The 25,664-nt window shown below is 39.9% G+C and overlaps 1 protein-coding gene across 1 annotated transcript in view; it reads right to left on the reverse strand.

Annotated features, from left to right (window-relative positions):
* LOC111145837 (sushi, von Willebrand factor type A, EGF and pentraxin domain containing 1) overlaps positions 1-25,664 on the reverse strand; it is a 209,004-nt gene that overhangs the window by 73,327 nt on the left and 110,013 nt on the right. Inside the window, exons 24-28 of the mRNA XM_022501101.1 lie at positions 9,129-9,163; positions 8,118-8,319; positions 5,203-5,360; positions 4,176-4,377; positions 2,166-2,341 (exon numbers count right to left, since the gene is read on the reverse strand). Of these exons, the coding sequence (XP_022356809.1) occupies positions 2,166-2,341; positions 4,176-4,377; positions 5,203-5,360; positions 8,118-8,319; positions 9,129-9,163 (773 nt within the window). The remainder of the gene's footprint in view (positions 1-2,165; positions 2,342-4,175; positions 4,378-5,202; positions 5,361-8,117; positions 8,320-9,128; positions 9,164-25,664) is intronic.

Here is a 25,664-nt window from a genome sequence, read left to right on the forward strand (position 1 = left end):
TGTCACTTTGGGCCCATCTCTTGGGCCATTCCACTGTCGCTAGTCATGGGTGTGTTTTACTGTCATTATTTTGGTTCTTTTAATTCTGCCCACACCTTTGAAAATCCACCCTTCCTTAAACTGTCTTTAGTTCTCCTCCTTGGAGGTGCCCCTGGTTTCCTGCCAGGGCCTGGGCTGATTTCACTTTCTTTTCATGAAGTCATCCTTTCCTGGTTCTCCTCGAATCTTTGTGCTCATTCTCTCTCTCTTCTTTGCCTGCCTGTTAAGACGCTGATGCACTCAGGCTTCTACTTATGGCCTCTGCTCTTCTTCCTTCAACAATCTCTCCATCTGATCTCAGTCCTGCAAATCGATATATGTAGAACCCCTTTTTGTGATCTCCCAGACTATGTCCTTTTCTTATTAATCATTAAAAATTGATAACATGCACAGAAGGAAATTTGAAAATATAAAGCATAAGGAATTCTTCTTATCCAGAAAAAAAAAATCACTTAATGGCTTTGTATATTTCCTCCTAGGTTTTATTTTTATTACTTTTCTCAGCATATGTGTATGTGTGTGAGAGGTTTCAAAACATACAACATAGGATCATACTATAGATCATGTTTGAATCTGGCTTTTCTTCTTGGACATTGACATTTCATTAAAACTCATGAAATAAGTTAATAGCTATTTTATAGATGAATACATTATAATACATACTTTGTCTAATTAGTTAATTAGTTAATTAAACAACCATTTCTTATTGGATACTGGAATTGTTTCCAAGTGATACAAAAGTATCACTGAGATAAATATATTGATACATGAGTATTTATTCAGACCACTGATTATTTCCTTTAACCTGATTCCTTGTTTGCATGCCAAGGGTTTCTAAAGGTTCTCGACAAAAGTTTCTAAATTGCTTCCCAGAAAGGTTGTATCATTTTTCATTCCAGCACTCTAAAGTGTCTTCTATACTGAATCCTTGCCAATCACATCCTATCACTAAAAACAACTCTGTCAATTTGTTATCAAGTGGTATCAACCTATGTTTTTAGTTGCATGTATTCCTGTGATTAGAATTCAAACTCAGTATGTCTAAAATCCAATAGAAATTCTTCATTCACCCCTAGCCCTGCTCTGATAATTGTCCTTTTTCCTAGAATTCCTCTCTCAGCTAACAGACTCTTCAATGGACCCAGTACCCCCTGAAGCCAGCCACTCACTAAGATCTGTCAGTTGGGGCTCTGTAACACTTATGCACTCCAACTCATCCTCACCTGCCGTGGTCAGACAACCACCTCCTTGGGTGGCTACTATTACAGTCTCCGTGATTTTTTTTCTGATCCCTTTAACCTACTTTCACTCTTCTATCAGGGTTTATTTATTTTTCTTAAACATAGAAATGCTAGTTTTTTAACCATAAAGGAAATACATGGTCATTATGAAATATGGGAAAAGAATAAAGAAGAAAATAAAATCCACCTGCAATCCCACTATCCAGAGATAGCTGAAAGCAAGAATACTTAAAAGAAAAGGAAACACTGCCCCACTTTACCTAATGTCACTTCCTGTTGAAACATCTTTAATGTTTCCTTATTTACTACGAGGAACCTCCAACCTTTCTGCTTCCTATCATGTATGTCATAGAAGGATCTAAACAGAGCAGGTGGATTTTCATTTGTGATACTGAGAATCCTGTATCACCTAGTACTTCTGCATTCTTTCAAACAAAAATTCCCTGAATACTTTTTATAAGACAGTCTGAGTTCTATTTGAAAAGGGCATAAAAGACAGACAGTATTAGCACTGCTCCAGCCTCCACATTGGATATACCTGTATCCTATATACATTATCACAAAACAAAACAAGCAACCAAAACATACCAGCAATTCCTCTCCTCCTTGGAAGACAGTTTAGTAACCTTCCATGGTTAGCTCAGCCTGTGTCTTGCTAGTCTTACCATGAGTCCCCAAATGCGTTTCTTACACGGAGTCACACAGCTCACCTAGGAAAAGCTTCTAATAATTCAAAGTCTGGGTAATCAGGGAGTAGAAAATGGGAGAGATAACTGTTGACCTTTGTGCAGAAGCAAGGACAAAAAAGCTAGCCAATGTGATGTTCATCTAAGTGCTTCCATGCCTGGCATCTAACAGAATTATATTCCTTTAGCTAAGACATACCAGGTATGGGTGAACCAACAGAGAGGCCCACACCACCATCAGATAGTTTCCCATCAATATAGACCTTCCAGGCTCCATCAGAACTCCTCCAAGTGATGGCAATGTGGTGCCAACGGTCATCATTCACGGAGGGACAGTCTGTTATCTTTTCCTTGCCATTCACATAAAGAACCCAGCTGTGAAAAGATTCCAGGTAACAGAGTCATCAGTCATATGTCATACTCTCATCTATGGGGCACATTACTATTTTTCTTCTCTTCCTTCTTTTTCTTTTCTTTCTTTTTCCTTTTTTTTTTTTTTTTTTTTTTGTATAGAAAGCGTTTTGAGGAAAATCATTACTTTTTTTTTCTCCATTTGGTCATAGTTCATAGAGGTAGAGCTGACTTATAAATTATACTTTATTGGGGTTCACTGAAAATTAGTTAATGCTTCTTAGACATGAAGGGGTAGGAAAATGTCTTAGGATAATGAGAGAAGTTGATCCAAGTTGAGATCATTTACCAACTGTCTATTCCAGAGACAGTGAATCAAGAATGGAAGGGATGAGAATTGTACAAACATCAGACTGGTTTCTTTCCTTCGGAATGGATGTTTTCCTAAGACCAGGAACAAACTTCAGAGGTCTCACAGAAAGTGAGTTCTGTCTCTGAGTTGCCAAAGCAGTCACATGGCAGATGAAATATGTTAATCCAAAGGCAAACATAATTGGAACTAAACAAAGATGACCAACAAAAAGAGGGTTCCAACAACCATGTCACTTTGGGGAATGTCAAAGATATAAGCAGTTTGAAATGAAATATCTTCAAAAGCAATTGGAGAAAAAGGAAAAAATACGGAAAATTGATAAGGAAGATAAGAATTCATTGAATACCTCTCTCCATATCTTCTTAGTCCTTATATTCATAAATGTTTTGGAAAATACGGTCTTTTTATAATACTAATTATTTCCCCTTTGTGTTTTCCCATTTTCCTTCCCTATTCAAGTGGGTAACAAGCCCTCTCTTTATATGTATTTTGCCTCAGGGGAGGTTTGTGCAAATTTCTTGGGTTTTGTTTTGGAAAGCTCAGGTCCACTAAGGATAGAGTTTGAGGTTGGGGAGAGTTCCATCAGAATAGTGAGAGTCCCATGGACTGAGGAGAGGCAAGAGAGCTCAGTGGGGCCTGTACCCTAATCCGTAGCAACAGGAGAGAAATTTGGGTAGATCTGAGATGAAAAGGCACCACAGAATCTGTCTCGACTGAAGGTCAGGATTTCATGTGGCAAAGAGTTGTGATTTTGAAGGGCCCACGGAGGCTGAGGCAGTTCACAGCCTAGTGATAAGCAGTGTGGACTGAGGGCCAGGAAGTCCTGGCTAGTCTGTGGCTCTTTAGCAAGACTCTGTGGGTTTCCAACAAGCTGTGAGGACCTAAGATAGGAAAAGCACTCAGTAGAGAAGGAAGGAGGGTAACAACTGAGATTGACCTTTCTGACAGCCCAGAGAGATGGGGCCCTGCAGGTGAATTAATTGATCCAAACAGAAATAAACATCAGCTCTTATACCTGAGTCTACAGATGGGTTCATATTTAACATATGTCTTTCCCATGGGTCAATAATGTCACTGAAATCCTTGAACCCCTGCAGGCTCTGATATATAAAAGAAAGTGTCAGTCTTAATAGTCAGAGTCTGCGACTTAGCTCTACCACTCCCAGAGTGTGAGATTTGGGGCAAATCACTGAGTCTCTCCGAAATTTTGCTTTGCTACCTAGAAAATGAGTTCCTCAGGCCACTGCAAAGATCAAATGAAGTAACACTTAGCAAATAGCAAAACATAATCCGTGCATAAGGTGCTATCATTGAAACTTTGCTTTCTTACAGAACGTGTCCAGATGCTCTGTTTGACCATTGTCATTCTGCTGTCCTCATGGAGCACCTGACCCCCTTGCTCCTCTATCCCTCAACCCCAGTGTCAGCTCTAACTTGGTCTCAGGATAAGATCTAGAGTATGGCTTTCCTGACATTTCTGCTTACCCATTATAATCGGTCAGGAGGAAGGTATTGTCACTGCCATTCTCAAGTGCATAGGAGATCGGTGTTCCATAATTATTGGTGTCATTGGATTTCATCCAGAATGTGCAGGTTACAGCCCAGAGAGATGGAAGCACACCATCTAGCATGACGTAACCATAGATACCCGAAACTTCAAAATCCAGGTTAAAACCTGAAGACTGGTCTACAACAAATAAGAAAAGAGTGTGGACCATGGGAGGCATTTTTCAATTGTCTAAGGTAAGCAGCAGATATGCAGAACTTTTGTCAAAAAGTCCATTTCAGTCAATGTGATTTTATGGGAAGCAGTTTCAACATTAAATATATAGTATTTACAAAATATACCATACATTCTTTTAAGTAAAAGAATCAGTGGGTAACTAAGATAGGGAAAGCACTCAGTAGTGTAAGGAAGCAGAGAAATAGGGACTAGCTGGAAGGAGAGGTGGAATTGGGAAGTTAATAAAGACAGAAAACACTAATGCATGTCTGTATGCTGATGGGATGACTCTGCAGAGCAGGGGAATTGAAGGTTCAAGAGAAAAGGAGGGGGGCAACTGCTAGGGCCACATTCCACCTCTACTCAGGGCCCTTGCTTATCCCTAGTTCATGAGCAGTTCAGCTCTGCCTCAATCCTGCATACTCTACTCAAGAAAACAAAAGTTCCGCAGCTAAAAGACTCCAGCACCCTGAGAAAGCAGCTTAATTCTGATTCTCATTCATGTCTATGGACTCTGAGCTCCTAAATCAAGTGTCCTTTCTAAACATGTAAAAGGTGAAGAGTTCTAAATTTCATTTTCTCTGTTTTCCCTCTGAGCTTCATTTTCCTCACTTTTGCTATTGGGGATAATTGTAACTAGTCTGCTGGACGGCTGTCAAGATTAAATAAGTACAAAATGCTTAGCATCATTTTTGGTATGTAGTCAGTGTTCAGAACAGATAAAAATTGACATTGTTATGATCTCATTATTTTTAGTATTGTTACTAATAACACTGAGCTCACATATACCTGTTTCACACCTGCTGCCTGAAAATCCCGGCTGACATTTACAACTGTATGAGTTTAATTCATCCACACAGGTGGCCTGATTTCTACATGGGTTAGACTGACATTCATTGATGTCTATTTCACAATATGGTCCAGTGAAGCCTGCTGCACACTGGCACCTGAAAGAAACAAAATGTTACTAACACATAGAAATGCATTAGATGAAGAAGTCTCCCATTTATGACAACATTGTCTCAAAAAACTTTGAATACTGAAAGCTCATAGATGCAGAGAACAGACAGGTGGTTGCCTGGGTTGGGGTGGGATGGAGAAATGGGTGAACTGGGGTTTTGTTTCGTTTTTAATTTAGAAAAACTGAGTAAACAACTCTGAAATGATGAAACATATTTTACACATCAAGAAAGTGCTTTAACTGTTAGTTACCTTTTATTTTAAAGTTCATTTAATTAAACCTATTTAAGACAATATATATCTGAAGTGTGTAGCAAAAATAGAGTAGGAAGTGGTTCTGGTCCAGGCAAATTATTATTTACACACTGGGATTTTCTTTCCCCATAGAAGTGCTAGGAAACAATACAAAAAGTTCAAAAAAGCTGTTCCAAAAAAAAAGCTGTTCCAAGGCTTTATATATATTAAACCAGCCTTTATAACAATGAGGTAACATTGTTATCATTCTCATTTTACAGATGAGTAAACTGTGGCTCAGAGAGGTTAATCTACCCAAGTCTCCTTGTTACTAAGTAGTGGATTAGGATTTTAGACCCAGTCTAGGGCCTTGTTCTTCATCAGTATGCCGTACAGTCTCTGTGGTATGCAACACATCATTCAAACCTATCGGAATGGACAATATATCTGAAAATGTCAAACGCTGACAAGGGTGTCATGAACTGGGAAATCTCACATAGTGAGTAGAACTACAATCTGGCGACATCAAGGGAAGGTGAGGGTTTGCATTCCCAGGACCTGTAATTCCATTTCGACTTATGTGCTCTAGGAACTTACTGCACAGGTGCACAGCACACATGTAGTGAACATTCATAACAGCATTATTCTATGTGTTTATGAAGAATGGGAAAATAAACCATGATATAATCCTTTACTGGAATACTAATCAGCAGTTAAAGTAAATAAACTAGAGCCAAATGTATCAATCTTGACAACACACAATGCTGAGTGAAAACAAAACCCAAATTGCAAAAGGAAGTATGTAGTATAATACTTATTATGTAACTGTAAAACTATACTATGCTCTGTTTATGTAGCAACCTATGACATCTGAATGAAAAAGATATACACCAACTTCAGAACAGTGGTTACTACTGAGGAAGAAGAAGAATGTGTGTGTGTGTGTGTGTGTGTATGTGTGCGCGCGCACGTGTGGGTGTATGTGTGTGTGTCTGTGTGTGTGTTTTGAGGGAAATCCAAAACGATCTTTAGAAGGTATTTCTTTAAAACAAAAGATGTGAATCAAATAGGGAAAGATGCTAAGGTTTGATAATTACCATGATGAGTGTGTGATTTTTATTGTTCTTGGTAATTTTCTGTATGCCTGAAATATTTTTTAATTAAAAAGGACCTGTCCCATACATGTTAGTTAACATTGTTATTAGCATGTTTACACTGGAATCAGGGGTGGGGGAGTCTTTACTGAGTTCTCTGTATTCGATGATAAATCTATTTTGGCTAGACTTTCACTCATCTGTATCTGCCCATGTTTGATATTCTAGCAATCCAATATCCTTGTCTATGAAATAGGTTCACTTTGGTGACAACTAACAATTCCCTTTGAATTAAGAGAGTTTACCTTCATGTTTCCTCTAGTTAGGACTTAGACAAATTTATAATTCATCGATTGTTTTTGACTCTGGAGAGAATTTAGAACTCTTGTTGTTTATCTGGAAATTTCTCATTGCCTGCTAGGCACCTATATGCCAGAAGATGTAAAAAGCCTATGAAAAGATGAAGCTACACTGCAAAGATTTCATTCCCACATCAAGAGTGAAAGTCTCACTGGCAGAACCGGTCGCCTATTTCTTCTGTATCGTGCCCTGGCTATTTGTTGGGGGACAGTAATGAAGGGCGCTGAGCCACAAGAGGACTAGGAAATTTTGCAACTGGGTACTTTTTTCCCCCTTTCTTTTAACTTTTATAAACTTCCACAGACAGTGGCATGTTGAGGACAATAAAGTTTCCTAAGATTTTGCAAGCAAGACCAGTCCATCGTTCGTACTGCAGAAGCTACAGACCCTGCGAGGGGAACAGGATGTAATACAGGGCCAACTTGACAGTGATGAAGGAGAGTGTTGATTTTCAAACTGTATTCTCCTGGCACCCCAAGAGCTACCTCAGAAAGACAAAGGATGTCTGCTCTACAAATATTACTGTTTTCAACCACGAAAAGTTAGTTTTCATGTTATATTTCTTATGAACCAAGGGTTACTAAACTTTAAAAAAAAATGTTTGAAAACCACAGACAGAGAATGTACACTGGCTCTTTGACAGGATGATGGCACAATTCCTTTTGACGTTGGCTTGTGCAACAACTCTGGCTAAAACATAAGACATTTGACGCTGAGCTCTGTCTAGTGCTTTGGTATTTATTTCTGTGTTACTGTGTTTTCTTTCATCTTTCATGACTTCCCAAGTACAGAACGGTGGTTTTCATATCTGGCCATGCATCAGAATCATTACGGAGCTTAAAACATATAGGCTATGTATTTTAAAATTACAGACTCTACCCCAGACTTAGTGAATCAGAACCTCAGGTGGTCGGGAGAGTCTACCGCAGCCTATCCTTGGGCTAGAATTAGGGAGTGGCTGACTTGGGACTTGAAGGAACGCTCCATAAAAGCTGCAGAATGATGGAATGGTTGAGAAAATAAAATTAGTGCAAAGGACCACACTTAGGGCTTTACCTGAAGCTACTGGCACCATCTTTACACGTAGCTCCATTTTTGCATGGTTGACTGAGACATTCATCCACATTTTTTTCACACCGGGTACCCAAGAATCCAGGAGGGCATTTGCACAAGAATCCCCCAACCTGATCTTCACAAAGTCCATTATTTAAGCATGGGCTTGACTGGCATTCATCGACTTCTGTTTCACAGTGCAGGCCTGGGGATGGGGGAGGGTGAGAAAGAGCCCAAATGTTAACCTGCCTGGGAAACAAAGATGGAAGTGTGTACTTCTTAGTGTTGCTCCTAAAGGATCAGAAGGGAAACTGCCGGACTACTGGCACACTGGTTTGAGATCCACTCTTGAATGAACTTTGGCTTTTGTAAGGCATTTTAGGATTGTGTTTTGGATAATCTGCTCATTTGATCTCAGGTCTTTCTGAAACTAACATTTGTAATAGACATCTAATTGAGGCTATGTTAAAAAAAAAAAACTAGCAAATTTAGTTCAAAATTTTCCTGTTTCTTTGACCTTGGCTTTTTCCTCTGTTTCTTTGACATTGCCTTTTTCCTTCACTGGTCATTTTTTGGGGAACTCTCTCTTTATAAATTGTATATACATATATATAACTTTTTATATATGTGGGTTATATATATGATATACTTATCATATTGTTTAGCATCTATTTATTTCCAGTTCCTTCTTGAATGTTTATCTTAGCATATAAACTCTTGTCTTCTCTATGTCTCTTTTTCTTTCTGTCTCCTTTCTCTCTCCCTCTCTCATTTTCTCTCTTACACACACAGTTTTTTCTAAGCAATTTGGGAGTAACTGCACCCTTGATGCCATTTGACCCCAAAATACTTCAGCGTGAATTTCCTCAAAAATAAGGACTTTCTCTTGGCTAATCACAGCACAGTTACAAAATCAGAAAATGAACATAAACATAATATGATGTTTAAAAATGTAGTGATTTGTGGTGCTTTGCAGGACAATGCAACAATGCAGGAAGAATGGAAATGTCTCACCTGTGTATCCTTTTATACAGGTGGCAGGGAGCCTGCTTCCTCCTCTCTCTCTACCTGCCTCTCTGCCTGCTTGTGATCTCTCTCTGTCAAATAAATAAATAAAATCTTAAAAAAAAAAAACTGTAATTCAAGAGCAAGGGTAAAATCTTATTATTTTCAGAAAAAGATTACAGAATATGTTGAAACTTACTGGAAAAAAAATATGCAATGGATATTCTTCAGGAAGTAGAAATATTAAACCCAAAAGGACAGAATGGGATACAAAACGCAATGGTGATGAAGAGATTAATAAACATGTGAGTCAAACTAAATAAACACTGACTATATTAAAAAATGACTAATTTGAGAAGTCGTAAAATAGGAGGGACATAAAATACAGACAGCGATAAAACATTTAAGATGAGAGGGGGATGGAAATTCGTGTTTTCCAAGATCTCTGCGTCGTTCAGGAGAAAGGCAAAGATACTCAGTATGACGTCGGGGTAAGGATGATTTCTTGAATTTGATACACCCACACAAAACAAAACATAAAGGACATGACTGATAAATATCAAATGCTATCTCATGAAGTTTAAAATAAGCATATTTCTTAACTCAACAACTTCAACCTTCGGTGGCTGGGCCAGAGATAGTCAAACTCCTACGTACCAAGAGACATGGGGAAGGAAATTTACTTCAGTTCTGTTACATCAGCAAATAAAGGAGCAACAAACTAACCTTCTACCTGTAAGGAAATCAGTAATTTACAGACAGCTCATTCTTCCAAGGGAATACCATATAGCTGTTAAAATAAATTTTACTGATTTACAAAAATATACCTTTGTTACTTTGGGAGAATGGCAAAGTGATGAGAATGGCTTCTTGTTGTATTTGTAATACTTTATTTCTTTCATAAAAAGAAAGCTACAATATGGCAAAAATTAACATGTACTTTTCTCTCAAGAATGGATACCCAGGAGGGGTGCCTGGGTGGCACAGTCGGTTAAGCATGGGGCTCTTGGTTTCGGCTCAGATCATGATCTCAGGATCATGGGACCCATCACGGAGCCTGCTTGAGAGAGTCTCGCCCTCTCTGCCCCTCCCGCTTGTATTCTATGTCTCTCTCTAAAATAAATAAATCTTAAAAAAAAAAAAAAAAGAAAGAAAGAATGCATACCCAGGTAACTTTAAGTGGAGATTAAGAATTACTATTCGTGTTTTTCCGTATATTTCAAATGTTTCATTAGCCATTTGGCCAGAAAAAAGAGGAGTACAAAGGTTTTCTTTTCTTTGGCATCCTCGTAGCATCCCAAGGTGGAGTTAGGGGTATGCCAAGGGCCATCAGTATGCTTCCTCTCACCAAAAGTTTCACTTCCAGAAAAAAAATGAAACTATCCCTTAATAGCTTGATTTTTTTTCTTTTAGAACAAAATGTGGGTGGCAGTGATTTGGGACTGTAGATACTTTCTATTAATTTGATTAACTACCTAAGACAGTTTTTCCTACATTATTTTAAAATGTCATCACCGTATATAGCAATAATGATGACAGAGAAGATAATAAAGCCATTTTCTGCTTCATTCTTAATAGGCATACAAAGTACTTTCATAAAACTATTCTCATATCCTTCAATAGATACATGGTTTAGGGGAGTAGATTTGGTTTCCATCTTTTTGATGGATAAAAGATCCCACAGAGCGTCTGCTTTCCTAGACCAGAAGGAACATGCAAGGTGATATGGGCCAATCCCTTCAACTACCAAGTTGGAATACTGTTTATTCTGCCAAACCCCCACCGTTGTGGAAGGGAGCACAAGAGGAGATAATGTGTAGGAAAGCCCTGGGGGAATGGAAAACCCTCTGCAAATGTATGGCTATGTTGTAATTTTAATTAGTGCCTTTAGTACTTCTTTTAATAAAACCCTTTCTTATAACATAGAGACTTAATATTAGGCAGATTCAGAACTCTTAGGATATATTTTAGGTGAATGATTTGTAATGAAAAAAAAATGTAAATTGCATCTATAGCAGGATTTTTAATACTAAAAAATATGTAAAGACAAAATTCTGAGAAGAAATATAGTAAAATACCACCATTTGTTTTTGGATAATTTTTTAAAATATATTTTTATTTCTCTTTTTCTTTTCTTTTTTTTTCTTTTCTCTTTCTTTCTTTCTTTCCTTCCTTCCTTCCTTCCTTCCTTCTTCTTTCTTTCTTTAAGATTTTATTTATTTATTTGAGAGAATGTGAGTGAGCATGAGCTGGAGGAGGGGCAAACAGTGTTTTATCAGGTTCAGGTGTATAATATAGTGATTTAATCATTCTCTACATTACTCATCAAGGGCTCCTCAAGATAAGTATACTTCTAATTCCCTTTACCTATATCACTCATCCCCCGTTTTAATAATAAAGATTTCTGTTTCACTTAAGAAGGTGTTAAGTTTTGGGACTTCCATCAGCTATTTATCCAAGTAGCTGACTCTCAGGAGATTTTTGCAAATAAATAAATAAGAATATATAAATATTTATATGGATAAACACACACACACATATATATACACACATACATACATACACACACACACACTATATATATGTATACGTATATATATATAGATATAGATATATATGTGTGGCCTATATATGTGTATATATATATATGTGGCCCAATATATATAGTGTATATGTGTGTGTGTGTGTGTATGTGTGTGTGTATATATATATACACACACACATACACACACACACACACACACACACACACACACACACACACACACATACATTGTCGCCACCTGCTGGCAGTCCTGTTCTACTGGGACTGTCTTCCATCCAGGTGAAATGAACTTCTTTGCTAGAAATATGCTAGAATAGAAACTGCTATCTCATCTGTGCTTCAGTCATAATAATGGCAAAGTTGGTGGAATTAATTAAGGTTTTTTTTCCTGGCTAGGCCAGGCTTTATACTAGGCATTTGATTTCTCACAGTATCCAGAAGTATGAACCTTGAATGAAACTGTTTTTATGTAGGACACTCGAAGCACAGAGAGGTTATACAGTTTCCCTGAAGCTACACAGTGAAGGACAGAGCTGAGCTACAAACTCAGAAAGTGGCAAATTCCTGCTGGCGCTGCTTCCAACTGCGTGACAAACACCTCTGGTCAATCTGGAGTGTGAAAGCACTATTCACAGTGAAAATATTTATTAAAGAAGCATGAAGGGGTCGTGGAGAAGCAATGAAATGCAAGTCAGATGTCGTGGGGATTCACATACCCCTCACTTCCTTATAAACTCCCTGAGATGCTAAGCAGACACCACCCCAGATGGAGCCTTCCCTTTCTCTGTACCTCATTCCTTGTTTTTCAAATTTTACCTCTGAATGAAATGAGATCATTAAAAATAGAATAACCTGAGTTTTATGATCTTTTTTACTCTGCAGACCTGTCATCTTTAGGTTGTGACTCAAAGTGTTGCCTGCAGGTTTGCCAAAGATAAACACACCAATGTCTATTCAACTGACCAGACCACCCAGGCGCCCCCACAGATGCCTATGTAAATGTGCTTTTTGCATCTCTAAGTATAAAGCTATTTTCCACTGCATTGCCCAGTGTCTGCTATTGGAGGCCTAATTTGACAAATTACTCTAATTCCAGAAACACACTGTTTCCACAGGAGAATATGCTTGCTCTCTGCTGTCAGGAAACAAGAGCATAAAGTTCTCTCCGGTTTTGGTGTCCAGGAAATGTAATTTTAGTGTTTACTGGAGCCCATCTCCGTGGTGGGGGGGGGGAGCATCCCCTCCCTTGAGGTTCCCAATGCTTCCTTCCCACCCAGGACCACTCACCCTTCTTTGCAGGTGTAAGTGACAGTGTTTCCAAAAGTGAAGTTCCTCCCTGTGATGACAGCGTCTTTGATGGCCGGCGGCTCTCCACAGACAATGAGATGGCAGGTAGGTGGCGCTCTGTCCCAGCTGCCTGAGGCCGAGCATTCAAGGACTGAAGGGCCCTGTAAGCTGGGAAAGAATGGCTATTATTCACTGCCGTGGAGACGATTATATACAAAGAAGGGAAGCCAGAGTGCTTCTGTCATGGAATGGGCTAAAACAACATCACAACTGCTGCAAAATAAAAGGGGCTCCCTGGTGCTGGAGTAGGGCCCTCAGACCTCGCCAAGGGATTAGTGGATGAGAAGGGGTTAATAGGCTGGTTGGGATCCAGCTATAATAGAGACAGACACCCAGGAAGTCAGGGTAACTGAAGTCAAAGGGCACTGTCCTTGTCCTGAGTCTGGGTATGTGCACTGCTGCTCCTGACTCTGACCTCTGGTCTTCCTTTGATTTCGCAAACCTCACATCCCAATGGCGTCACTTATCCACCTTTGTTTGCCTACCTGAATCTGTGTGTGTCACCTGACTTTCTACTCACTGGATCTGTTTCACTTCAGATCCCGCTGGCCAAATTTCTGACTGCAGCCTTGCCCTACTGTCCCTTCTGTTGGAACATACACATACACCCCCATGCATAACACTGATCGAATCAACCTGTTACAGTATTAAGAACTCAGGATTGCGACCTGCTTTTTGTAACATCACATGCAATGTTCAGTATAAGTGTGGTAAGTTATGTTCCAAAAAAAAAAAAAAAAAGTCCAGATACTATGCTATGCCTCCGAAACACTTTTTTGCTTTCATGTTTAATGACTGAATGTTTATAGTGACTCAACTAGAGCTCCCAGAGTCAAAGTTAGGTAGACTGTTTCCCTAGGTATTCCCAGCATATAAGCCAGTCCTCACAAAGCATGCAAATCTGAGACTATCTTTTACATTTAGAAACTTGGTCTAAAGTCAGCTAGTTATATACAAATGAAACCTATGGAGTAAATAATGGGTAACGGGGTATTTTAGGAAGCTTGTGGTGTCTACGGACTTTACCTATATCCGCTCTCACATGAATATGATGCAGTAGAAAGGTAGGTAAGCCCACTCAAAATATATTTCCCATTATTTATGCTTTCAGGGCTAGAACACTTGACCAGTTCACACACAGGAAGAGAATGACTCCAAGAACCGCTAGCAAGACAAGATGATTCTTTATCACCATTCAGCATATATCCTTTATTACACCTAAAAAGGATAAATGGAGATTACAGAATACAATTTGCTTTATTTTGCATAATTTTATCAGTACCAAAACCTTTAAAAATATTGAGAATTTATACTTTACAATTTATTGGAAGACTTCTTTCTTTTCTACTAAAATAATGCTTTAAAATTATTTCCAAGGTTGAATACTGTACATCTCCCCCATAGGGAACCTTGCTGAGTGACAAGTAGAAAAATGAAGAGTTTGGCTTGTCCCCAGTTTACGTCATGGATTAGTAGGTGCAAACAGAAAATTCCTAGTTTGAGAATGGTCTGGTTTAGTATGAGTGCCTGAGCCAAAGCTCCAGCTTATAATCAAGAACATTCCTTAGCTTGCAGGGCCTTCCTCCATGGCACCGGTCCTCAAGGATGCTGGTCACAATGATAAGTTACTTGTCAAGGGATTTAAGGATTCTAGATAGGAATGCTACCATTAGGTTACTGAACTTGATTCCTTTGCACTACACGTAATCCAATTAATTCCATATTAATTAAAAAACATCCTCTAGGATTCTTCTACCTTTCTTTCAGTTTTAGGTCACAGACAGCATGTCACTAACAATTTCTACAATGTAGTGTTAATCTTACACACTTACCTATATGTTATTTTACTGCCATAGGTAAATGCTGACCCATCAATGCCACCATTTTCTGGAATAGCAGGTACACCACAGTAAACAGCTAGAAGGTGCAAAAACAAAGGAAGTGTTGCTTTTTTTGTCAGTGTATATAAAAATCTCTAAAAGCTCAAGGGCAGCTCTAAGTTCTCTTGTCACGTTTAAAAAGATGAACCCAACAGTTGGGTTTTAAATACAAAGAATATTGATTCAACCTAACACATGACACGTCTATACCTTAAATTTCTAGTATTGCCAAACACCATGAACCTGGGGGAATTTATGATACAATACCTTCGCAATACGGTAACAGATGACTCCATTCTCCAGATTCCAAACATGTGATTTTGGTTACTCCCAACAGCTGGTATCCTTCCTCACACGAGAATGTGACTTGGGCACCCAGTGTATAAACCTCACCAGAAGAGTGGCCATTTTCTGGATTTCCCGGAGCCTTACATTTTATAGGTTCTTGAAAGAGAGAAAAAGTTTGTGTGGGACAATGAGTGGTGTTCACACAACCACGCAGGGTCTCATGACAAAAAAATTTCACTACAGTCAAAGTACCAGTTAAATCTTGGGGGCGTGGGGGAAGCTTTTGAAGGGAGATATGGAAAGGGCTGGGGTACACTGGACATTAGACGAGAACATACATTTAATAGGCATTTAAACGATAATATTTTGAAACACAGTGACTAACAAAAATATACAAAATTTATCTGGCTAAAAGGGAGTTGCTTATTGGGAAGTAGTGTGGTACCAGGAGTTTATTAGAACTTTAACAGCTCCTACCTCCCCTGACTTCATGCCTACCTTTTTAAAAGACACTGGCTTTCTATCAAATTGAGCCAAAGGCCGTCCCCTAGGCAGATGTGAGAAAAATCCCCAGCCTCCCTTTCCAAACAGACTATGGATCAGAAATCCTTTCTATGTATGAATTGGGGTTGGTCACCATTTCTAGGAAGAGAAGTAAGTTAAAGGGATATTTACAACTGGACTTGGATAGGAGTAAATATAATACTTGAATCATCAAAAAGGGAAGATATGTTGATTCAATCTTTCTGAAGGTCATTCTAGTGGTGGAAGTCAAGGACTTTATTTGTATTTATTTTTAATTTTTTAATTTTTTTCTTTGATGGGGGGAGGGGCAGAGGGAGAATCTTAAGCAGGCTCCACACCCAGCACGGAGCCTGATGCTGGGCTCAGTCTCAGGACCCTGAGATCATGACCTGAGCCAAAAATCAAGAGCCAGATATTTAATGTACTGAGCCATCCAGGCACCCCAGAAGTCAAAGACTTTAACTTTAAAAAAAAAAAAAAGGTATTTATTTATTTCAGAGAGAGAGAGAGAACATGCACAAGTTGGGGGAGGTGCAGAAGGAGAGAGAAAGAGAGAAAATCTCCAGCACGCTTCGTGCTGAGTGTGGAGTCTGATGGGGGTATTGACACTGCAACCCTAAGATCATCACTTGAACTAAAATTAAGAGTTGGATGTTTAACGGACTGTGCCACCCAGGTGCCCCGTAAGTTGAGAACTTTAAATGAATTCTCTCAAAGAGTAAATGCCATTATAAGACTTGATTTTGAGACTTTCTCTTTACTTTCTATTTTCTGGGAGTTGGGCCTGTATTACCAAAGTTATGATAAAATCTAAAGATGTGATAATGGAACATGTCAATTTTTTTCAATAACATAATTCTGTGTGGCTGAGGCAGGGGAAACATACTGATGGTGAAGTTGTCTTCTTTGCTCTGACTGTGGCCACAGAGGCCAGTGATGATATTTCTAAATTCCCTCTGTTACCCCTGTACTATGCAGATGTTGCTTCAACATTCTGGTGGTATGGTTGGCTCTCTGTTTTATTTTCCAGAGATTGGGAAGTTGGGAGAGGCAGAAGGCTCATTTAAAGCTCCTTTAGTGGTTATTTGTCTTTTTTTTTTTTTTAAGATAGTTTTTCTCTTTTCCACCTGTCCTTTGGACTTGAAAATACTGTTGTATTTTTAAGTAACATACATTTGAAATATATACTTAAATAAAAAAAATTAATAAGCTTCCCAATTATACACATACTAGTTACCTGCACAGTTTTTACCATCTCCTGTGTGGGGTGGGATACATGAGCAAATGTAGGATCCATTTGTATTCAGGCAGGAAGCATACTCACTACAATCTGACCCAACTGCGCATTCATCAACGTCTAAAATGAAGATAGCTTACAGGTAGTGAAGTTGATTGATTTTTTTTCTTATATATCAAATACTCTTTTTTTTTTTTAAAGATTCATTTGTTTATTTGACAGACAGCGATCACAAGTAAGCAGAGAGGCAGGCAGAGAGAGAGGCAGAGAGAGAGGGGGAAGCAGGCTCCCTGCTGAGCAGAGAGCCCGATGCGGGGCTGGATCCCAGGACCCTGGGATCATGACCTGAGCCGAAGGCAGAGGCTTTAACCCACTGAGCCACCCAGGCACCCCATCAAATACTCTTTTTTTTACTTGTAAGTCATTACATATTGCTTAATGCATAACACTATAGATACTTTTATAGAGTGAAAATATACTAAATATAGTAGTCATGATCACATTGCAGACACACAATAAAAGCTATTATTCCCCCACGTTAGAGGTGGTAAGTACAAGAACAGAGATAGATGGAAACAGTCTCAATATCGAGCCTGGTAGCAATTCCAAATATTTCTGGCACGTCTGGGGACAGCTGCTTTGTCACTGTGGCTTGCCCAGGGCTTACTGGGATGAGATGACGTTAACAAAGGAATGTCACAAGAAAGCCTCAGGAATTCGGGAAGACTGTCTCCCAGGGAGCTAGAATGAACCCAGATGGTATTGCCAAGATTCATCTCACCAAGGCACGATGGTGCAATGCCATTCCAGCTTCCGTTATCTGTACAGAACATCCTCGAGTCGCCCAGCAAATAGTAGCCATTGTTGCACTGGTAGGTCACTGTGCTGCCAGCGTGGAAATCCTCAGCTGAATAAAAGCCATTCTCCAGAGGGGGTGGCACCCCACAGCGGATGCCTGTAAGGGGGCCGTGAAGAGCACAACTACATGAGGACCGAAATGCTAGACGCACATTTTGTCTGTATTAAGCTAGCGGTTCAGTTAAGCGAGACTTTCTCATTGTGCATAAACACAGATGCAGAGCCCTGGGGGTGGGAAGAGGTAGGGGGGGAGAGGGGGGCCCAGGCTGTAGCCAAACTTGTGCCCTCGGCATCCAGCAGACCTTCTGGCTCAGAGCGGGCCTGCCCCTCATTAATGAAAACAAAACATTTATGAAGGTCCCACTAGATACTGTCACAGGTGCTGAAGTTACAGCGATGAGTCACGGAGACGAGCCCCTGCCCGTGGAGCCTACCCTCCAATGGGAGTAGATAAACAAGCCACAGGAAACACACGCGTCGGCGGGGACAGGTGCTATGGAGGAACTTGGCTGATTGCTCCACTGATGAGGCAGTTGGCTTCCCCTCAACCCTCACTTCGTATTTCCCTACTTTGCTTTATTTTTCTCCAAAGCCCTTACTTCCGGCCCTTGTTCTTCTTCACTATAAATAAACCATATTTACTTGTTATTTCCTGTCTCTCCCATTTCAGTGCAAACTCCATAAAAGAGACTTTCTCCCAGCTGTTGCATCGCTAGGACACGGATCCTTGTCTAGCACATAGTGCGTGGTTTAAAAATCCCTGAGTAAATAAATGACTGCACGCATCCAACTCAAGAGATCTTTTCCCGTTTCCCACCCAGCTGTAACCCACCTCCGTTAGGGCTCCAGCTCCCAGCTCTGACTTCCCTTCCCATCCCATTCCCTATCCCGTCCAGGGGGCAGCCACAGGGCTGGTCCCTTCATCGCCCATCTCCCTCAAGGAGAGTGAACTATTCCATGAATATCTACTGTGTTTACGACTGTGGTGTATTTAGGTTTTATCTAGCATTCCTGAAAAGTGTCCCTGTGCTCCAACATCAGTCAGGGACTACTGAAAGGCCGTCCACAAAGGCAGCTCACGTTCACAGTGGGGGAGTGGTTGTGTCCACTGTCCTTGATTCAGACAGTACTGCACAGGGTTCCCAACCATCTGGAAGCCTGGATCGCAGAACACACTGACTTTGGAGCCTGGCTTTAAGTCGGCTGATGCGGTTCGCAGATGAGGTACTGATCCTTCTAAAGGTGGACAATCTGCGGGCAGAGAGCACAGGCACACGGCTTGTCAGCACCCTCGTGGCAGCGTCGCCAGGTCAAGCATCTCAAATCACGTTTTGTGCCAGCCTCTGAGAGCCATGCTACTGCTACTAAGCCACACATGCTACAAGGTGACATGTGACCAGATTACTGGCAAGCAAAATGACTAAAAAAAACAAACCCTATTTGAGGCCACCACTTTTCCTCTTGCCACAAAAGTCAGCTGAATTTTTTTAAGGAAAAAGTGGTATTTTAGAAATATTAATGAAATGTACTTGTAAGTTATCAAAACCCCTGAATTCCAGGACAGATTTAGAAACCTCTTCATATACATTGAGTTTTATGACCATTCAGAGCTGGATTAGGCAGTGTGTGGGCTGTCATGCCCACTGCTTTTCTCTCTGTGCCATCTGTCCCTAGACGGCTGCTAGGAAGTTACAAGTGCCCATCTCGCACAGGACAGGGCTTTGGTGGCATTTGAAAAATTAACCATATCCTTCCTCTAACCCTATTTTCCTAATCTTATTTTACCATCGTCCAAGTTTTCTCCACAGTGAACTCTGTACTCTCCAATATAGCACGTGTTTAAGTATTAAAAAAATAAATCCTTTGGATAAAGGTAGAATAAGGGTGAATTACTAGCTAAACAACAGACTGAAAGGCACACGTTACTTGACCAACAGTGCATTTTGGAGTCATCTCCTTTTGCAGGAAAATCCTGGGAATAGTCAAGAGATGGCAGTTAATAAGAAGGAGAACATTCTAACCAGAACAGAATATGCTCTTGTAATTGATCTTCACTTTTCCCACAATTCCAGACAGGAAATCAGGCCAGGCCAACACATTTCCTTTTTTGAGTTCCTCTGGACATGACGTAGCCAGTGACTTCACCTGGAAGTTTAAACATGCGTCTTTAGATAAACCTTATCTGTTTCAGTATGACAGAGTTATTAAATCTTAATTGAGTAGTCTTGAAAACATCCACAGATCTGGGGGGAGGCTGGGGAAGGGAAGGAGGCTTTTGTACAGTATGATTTTGGGGTAACAGAGAAGTCTCTTCCCTCCCTCTCTCTCCTCCATGCCCATCCTCCCTTCTCCCATATGCCAGTTGCCAGATAGTCTGGAATTCTCCACCTAGAATTTCTTGTCTCAAGTTCTGCAGTTTATTCAGGTGTTGTAGAGGTTCCCCACACCACATTCTCCTGTCTTCTGCCTCTGATCCAGAGGTGGGTAACTGAGGCCTAGACAAGTTCTGCCACTATAATAATAAGGGTAGACATCTGGAAGCCCTCGTTATGTAGCAAACAAGACCATGACTATACCTGTCGTGTTGTGTGTGATCTGCTGAAACTCTACTACGCTATCTGTCCATCTTTCAAAGATAAGAAAACTGAAGCTTTGAGAGATGGAGTTAACATGTTCAAAACCAGCACAACAAGGCTGTGGTAGAACTGGGATTTGAACCCAGGCTGTCAGACTCCAGACTGGCTTTACCACAGGCTCCTCTGTTACTCTCTAAGCATGGTTTTATGGCCAGCCCTCAATTTCTGCATCTTTAGTCCGAGGGATGTGAACCGGTATTCTGATTCTCTCAAGCTCTGAAATTACAAAGTATCTTAAAATTATCTTGTCTAATGAGATTTAAATACATCACCAAGAAACTGAAAAGGGGATTCACTGAAAATGACTGCTGATAACCTCTGCCTAGCTTAGTCAACCTCCACCTAGCTTAGTCTATGACTGTAGCATCAAATGATATCGGTGGTCAAGTGTGAAAACCCAGAGGCTGCAGTAAGATATGGCATCATTAGTCTGTTCACATTTTCACTAGGTTTGTACCTTTGCAGCTCATTACTGTCATACACTGAAAATGGAATTGACCTGCTGTGGAGACAGGACATAGTCCCAGAGGTTCAGCTGACTTATGGAGCCCACAAAAGACTCAGCTGGGTTGAATCCTTCTCCTTTTTGGTCTTGTTCTTGCCCAACAACTAAGGCACCACCACCTAAAGACAGGAGAGAAATAAGGAGGAAGACTGACTTCATGTCTGTTATTCCAAAAATGCTAACTTACTGAAATCACTGCCAATAGAAAGGTATTGGGGAAAATTGTTGAACAACCAAATTACCTACACATTTTACCTATAAGGCCAATTTCAATATTTTATCTAGAGCAACTTAAAAAATAGCCACAGAAGGTTTAGAATATTATATTAGATTTACAAACATTTAACTATAAAAACTGCACATATACATACATATGTGCATGTAATATTTTATGTCAACCAAACAGGTGAGTTCTGTTTTGCCTCCGTCCTTGCAGGAAGTCACCTTCCATGACAAGTTACCAGGAACTGCTCTTCATTTTCTTCTTAATCCTGGAATGCTTAAATTTCTATCACCAGCTCTAAGGTAACTTCTAAATTTGCCAGCGGCAAATTCAATGGGAACGCTTCATAGTCACCTCCGCTGATTTCTTTTTATCATCGGTTCCTACCGGCCATTTCATTCTATTTAACTGTCCTTCCTGGATGTACTGGACGGTCTGTGTTTGCCCCTCCAGAGATACCTGCCACCCTCCTCAACTCTGCTTTGTGCCCACAAAGGTTCACACCATCTGGCTGCCTTGTTCCTCTGGCTTCTGTTTATACCTGCCCAATGGAAGGACCAACCCGAGATAAGAAAGTCATATGAAAGAGAAGTTTAGTTTCCTGGGTACCTTCCTCCCAGGCAAGGTTTAGGTTTGCCTAAATGCTGGCAACAACTCCCACTCCTTGTCACTTTGGGCCCATCTCTTGGGCCATTCCACTGTCGCTAGTCATGGGTGTGTTTTACTGTCATTATTTTGGTTCTTTTAATTCTGCCCACACCTTTGAAAATCCACCCTTCCTTAAACTGTCTTTAGTTCTCCTCCTTGGAGGTGCCCCTGGTTTCCTGCCAGGGCCTGGGCTGATTTCACTTTCTTTTCATGAAGTCATCCTTTCCTGGTTCTCCTCGAATCTTTGTGCTCATTCTCTCTCTCTTCTTTGCCTGCCTGTTAAGACGCTGATGCACTCAGGCTTCTACTTATGGCCTCTGCTCTTCTTCCTTCAACAATCTCTCCATCTGATCTCAGTCCTGCAAATCGATATATGTAGAACCCCTTTTTGTGATCTCCCAGACTATGTCCTTTTCTTATTAATCATTAAAAATTGATAACATGCACAGAAGGAAATTTGAAAATATAAAGCATAAGGAATTCTTCTTATCCAGAAAAAAAAAATCACTTAATGGCTTTGTATATTTCCTCCTAGGTTTTATTTTTATTACTTTTCTCAGCATATGTGTATGTGTGTGAGAGGTTTCAAAACATACAACATAGGATCATACTATAGATCATGTTTGAATCTGGCTTTTCTTCTTGGACATTGACATTTCATTAAAACTCATGAAATAAGTTAATAGCTATTTTATAGATGAATACATTATAATACATACTTTGTCTAATTAGTTAATTAGTTAATTAAACAACCATTTCTTATTGGATACTGGAATTGTTTCCAAGTGATACAAAAGTATCACTGAGATAAATATATTGATACATGAGTATTTATTCAGACCACTGATTATTTCCTTTAACCTGATTCCTTGTTTGCATGCCAAGGGTTTCTAAAGGTTCTCGACAAAAGTTTCTAAATTGCTTCCCAGAAAGGTTGTATCATTTTTCATTCCAGCACTCTAAAGTGTCTTCTATACTGAATCCTTGCCAATCACATCCTATCACTAAAAACAACTCTGTCAATTTGTTATCAAGTGGTATCAACCTATGTTTTTAGTTGCATGTATTCCTGTGATTAGAATTCAAACTCAGTATGTCTAAAATCCAATAGAAATTCTTCATTCACCCCTAGCCCTGCTCTGATAATTGTCCTTTTTCCTAGAATTCCTCTCTCAGCTAACAGACTCTTCAATGGACCCAGTACCCCCTGAAGCCAGCCACTCACTAAGATCTGTCAGTTGGGGCTCTGTAACACTTATGCACTCCAACTCATCCTCACCTGCCGTGGTCAGACAACCACCTCCTTGGGTGGCTACTATTACAGTCTCCGTGATTTTTTTTCTGATCCCTTTAACCTACTTTCACTCTTCTATCAGGGTTTATTTATTTTTCTTAAACATAGAAATGCTAGTTTTTTAACCATAAAGGAAATACATGGTCATTATGAAATATGGGAAAAGAATAAAGAAGAAAATAAAATCCACCTGCAATCCCACTATCCAGAGATAGCTGAAAGCAAGAATACTTAAAAGAAAAGGAAACACTGCCCCACTTTACCTAATGTCACTTCCTGTTGAAACATCTTTAATGTTTCCTTATTTACTACGAGGAACCTCCAACCTTTCTGCTTCCTATCATGTATGTCATAGAAGGATCTAAACAGAGCAGGTGGATTTTCATTTGTGATACTGAGAATCCTGTATCACCTAGTACTTCTGCATTCTTTCAAACAAAAATTCCCTGAATACTTTTTATAAGACAGTCTGAGTTCTATTTGAAAAGGGCATAAAAGACAGACAGTATTAGCACTGCTCCAGCCTCCACATTGGATATACCTGTATCCTATATACATTATCACAAAACAAAACAAGCAACCAAAACATACCAGCAATTCCTCTCCTCCTTGGAAGACAGTTTAGTAACCTTCCATGGTTAGCTCAGCCTGTGTCTTGCTAGTCTTACCATGAGTCCCCAAATGCGTTTCTTACACGGAGTCACACAGCTCACCTAGGAAAAGCTTCTAATAATTCAAAGTCTGGGTAATCAGGGAGTAGAAAATGGGAGAGATAACTGTTGACCTTTGTGCAGAAGCAAGGACAAAAAAGCTAGCCAATGTGATGTTCATCTAAGTGCTTCCATGCCTGGCATCTAACAGAATTATATTCCTTTAGCTAAGACATACCAGGTATGGGTGAACCAACAGAGAGGCCCACACCACCATCAGATAGTTTCCCATCAATATAGACCTTCCAGGCTCCATCAGAACTCCTCCAAGTGATGGCAATGTGGTGCCAACGGTCATCATTCACGGAGGGACAGTCTGTTATCTTTTCCTTGCCATTCACATAAAGAACCCAGCTGTGAAAAGATTCCAGGTAACAGAGTCATCAGTCATATGTCATACTCTCATCTATGGGGCACATTACTATTTTTCTTCTCTTCCTTCTTTTTCTTTTCTTTCTTTTTCCTTTTTTTTTTTTTTTTTTTTGTATAGAAAGCGTTTTGAGGAAAATCATTACTTTTTTTTTCTCCATTTGGTCATAGTTCATAGAGGTAGAGCTGACTTATAAATTATACTTTATTGGGGTTCACTGAAAATTAGTTAATGCTTCTTAGACATGAAGGGGTAGGAAAATGTCTTAGGATAATGAGAGAAGTTGATCCAAGTTGAGATCATTTACCAACTGTCTATTCCAGAGACAGTGAATCAAGAATGGAAGGGATGAGAATTGTACAAACATCAGACTGGTTTCTTTCCTTCGGAATGGATGTTTTCCTAAGACCAGGAACAAACTTCAGAGGTCTCACAGAAAGTGAGTTCTGTCTCTGAGTTGCCAAAGCAGTCACATGGCAGATGAAATATGTTAATCCAAAGGCAAACATAATTGGAACTAAACAAAGATGACCAACAAAAAGAGGGTTCCAACAACCATGTCACTTTGGGGAATGTCAAAGATATAAGCAGTTTGAAATGAAATATCTTCAAAAGCAATTGGAGAAAAAGGAAAAAATACGGAAAATTGATAAGGAAGATAAGAATTCATTGAATACCTCTCTCCATATCTTCTTAGTCCTTATATTCATAAATGTTTTGGAAAATACGGTCTTTTTATAATACTAATTATTTCCCCTTTGTGTTTTCCCATTTTCCTTCCCTATTCAAGTGGGTAACAAGCCCTCTCTTTATATGTATTTTGCCTCAGGGGAGGTTTGTGCAAATTTCTTGGGTTTTGTTTTGGAAAGCTCAGGTCCACTAAGGATAGAGTTTGAGGTTGGGGAGAGTTCCATCAGAATAGTGAGAGTCCCATGGACTGAGGAGAGGCAAGAGAGCTCAGTGGGGCCTGTACCCTAATCCGTAGCAACAGGAGAGAAATTTGGGTAGATCTGAGATGAAAAGGCACCACAGAATCTGTCTCGACTGAAGGTCAGGATTTCATGTGGCAAAGAGTTGTGATTTTGAAGGGCCCACGGAGGCTGAGGCAGTTCACAGCCTAGTGATAAGCAGTGTGGACTGAGGGCCAGGAAGTCCTGGCTAGTCTGTGGCTCTTTAGCAAGACTCTGTGGGTTTCCAACAAGCTGTGAGGACCTAAGATAGGAAAAGCACTCAGTAGAGAAGGAAGGAGGGTAACAACTGAGATTGACCTTTCTGACAGCCCAGAGAGATGGGGCCCTGCAGGTGAATTAATTGATCCAAACAGAAATAAACATCAGCTCTTATACCTGAGTCTACAGATGGGTTCATATTTAACATATGTCTTTCCCATGGGTCAATAATGTCACTGAAATCCTTGAACCCCTGCAGGCTCTGATATATAAAAGAAAGTGTCAGTCTTAATAGTCAGAGTCTGCGACT

This window comes from Enhydra lutris, unplaced genomic scaffold (genome assembly GCF_002288905.1).
Source record: "Enhydra lutris kenyoni isolate GAN:26980312 unplaced genomic scaffold, ASM228890v2 scaffoldscaffold13, whole genome shotgun sequence".
Lineage (NCBI taxonomy): Eukaryota > Metazoa > Chordata > Mammalia > Carnivora > Mustelidae > Enhydra > Enhydra lutris.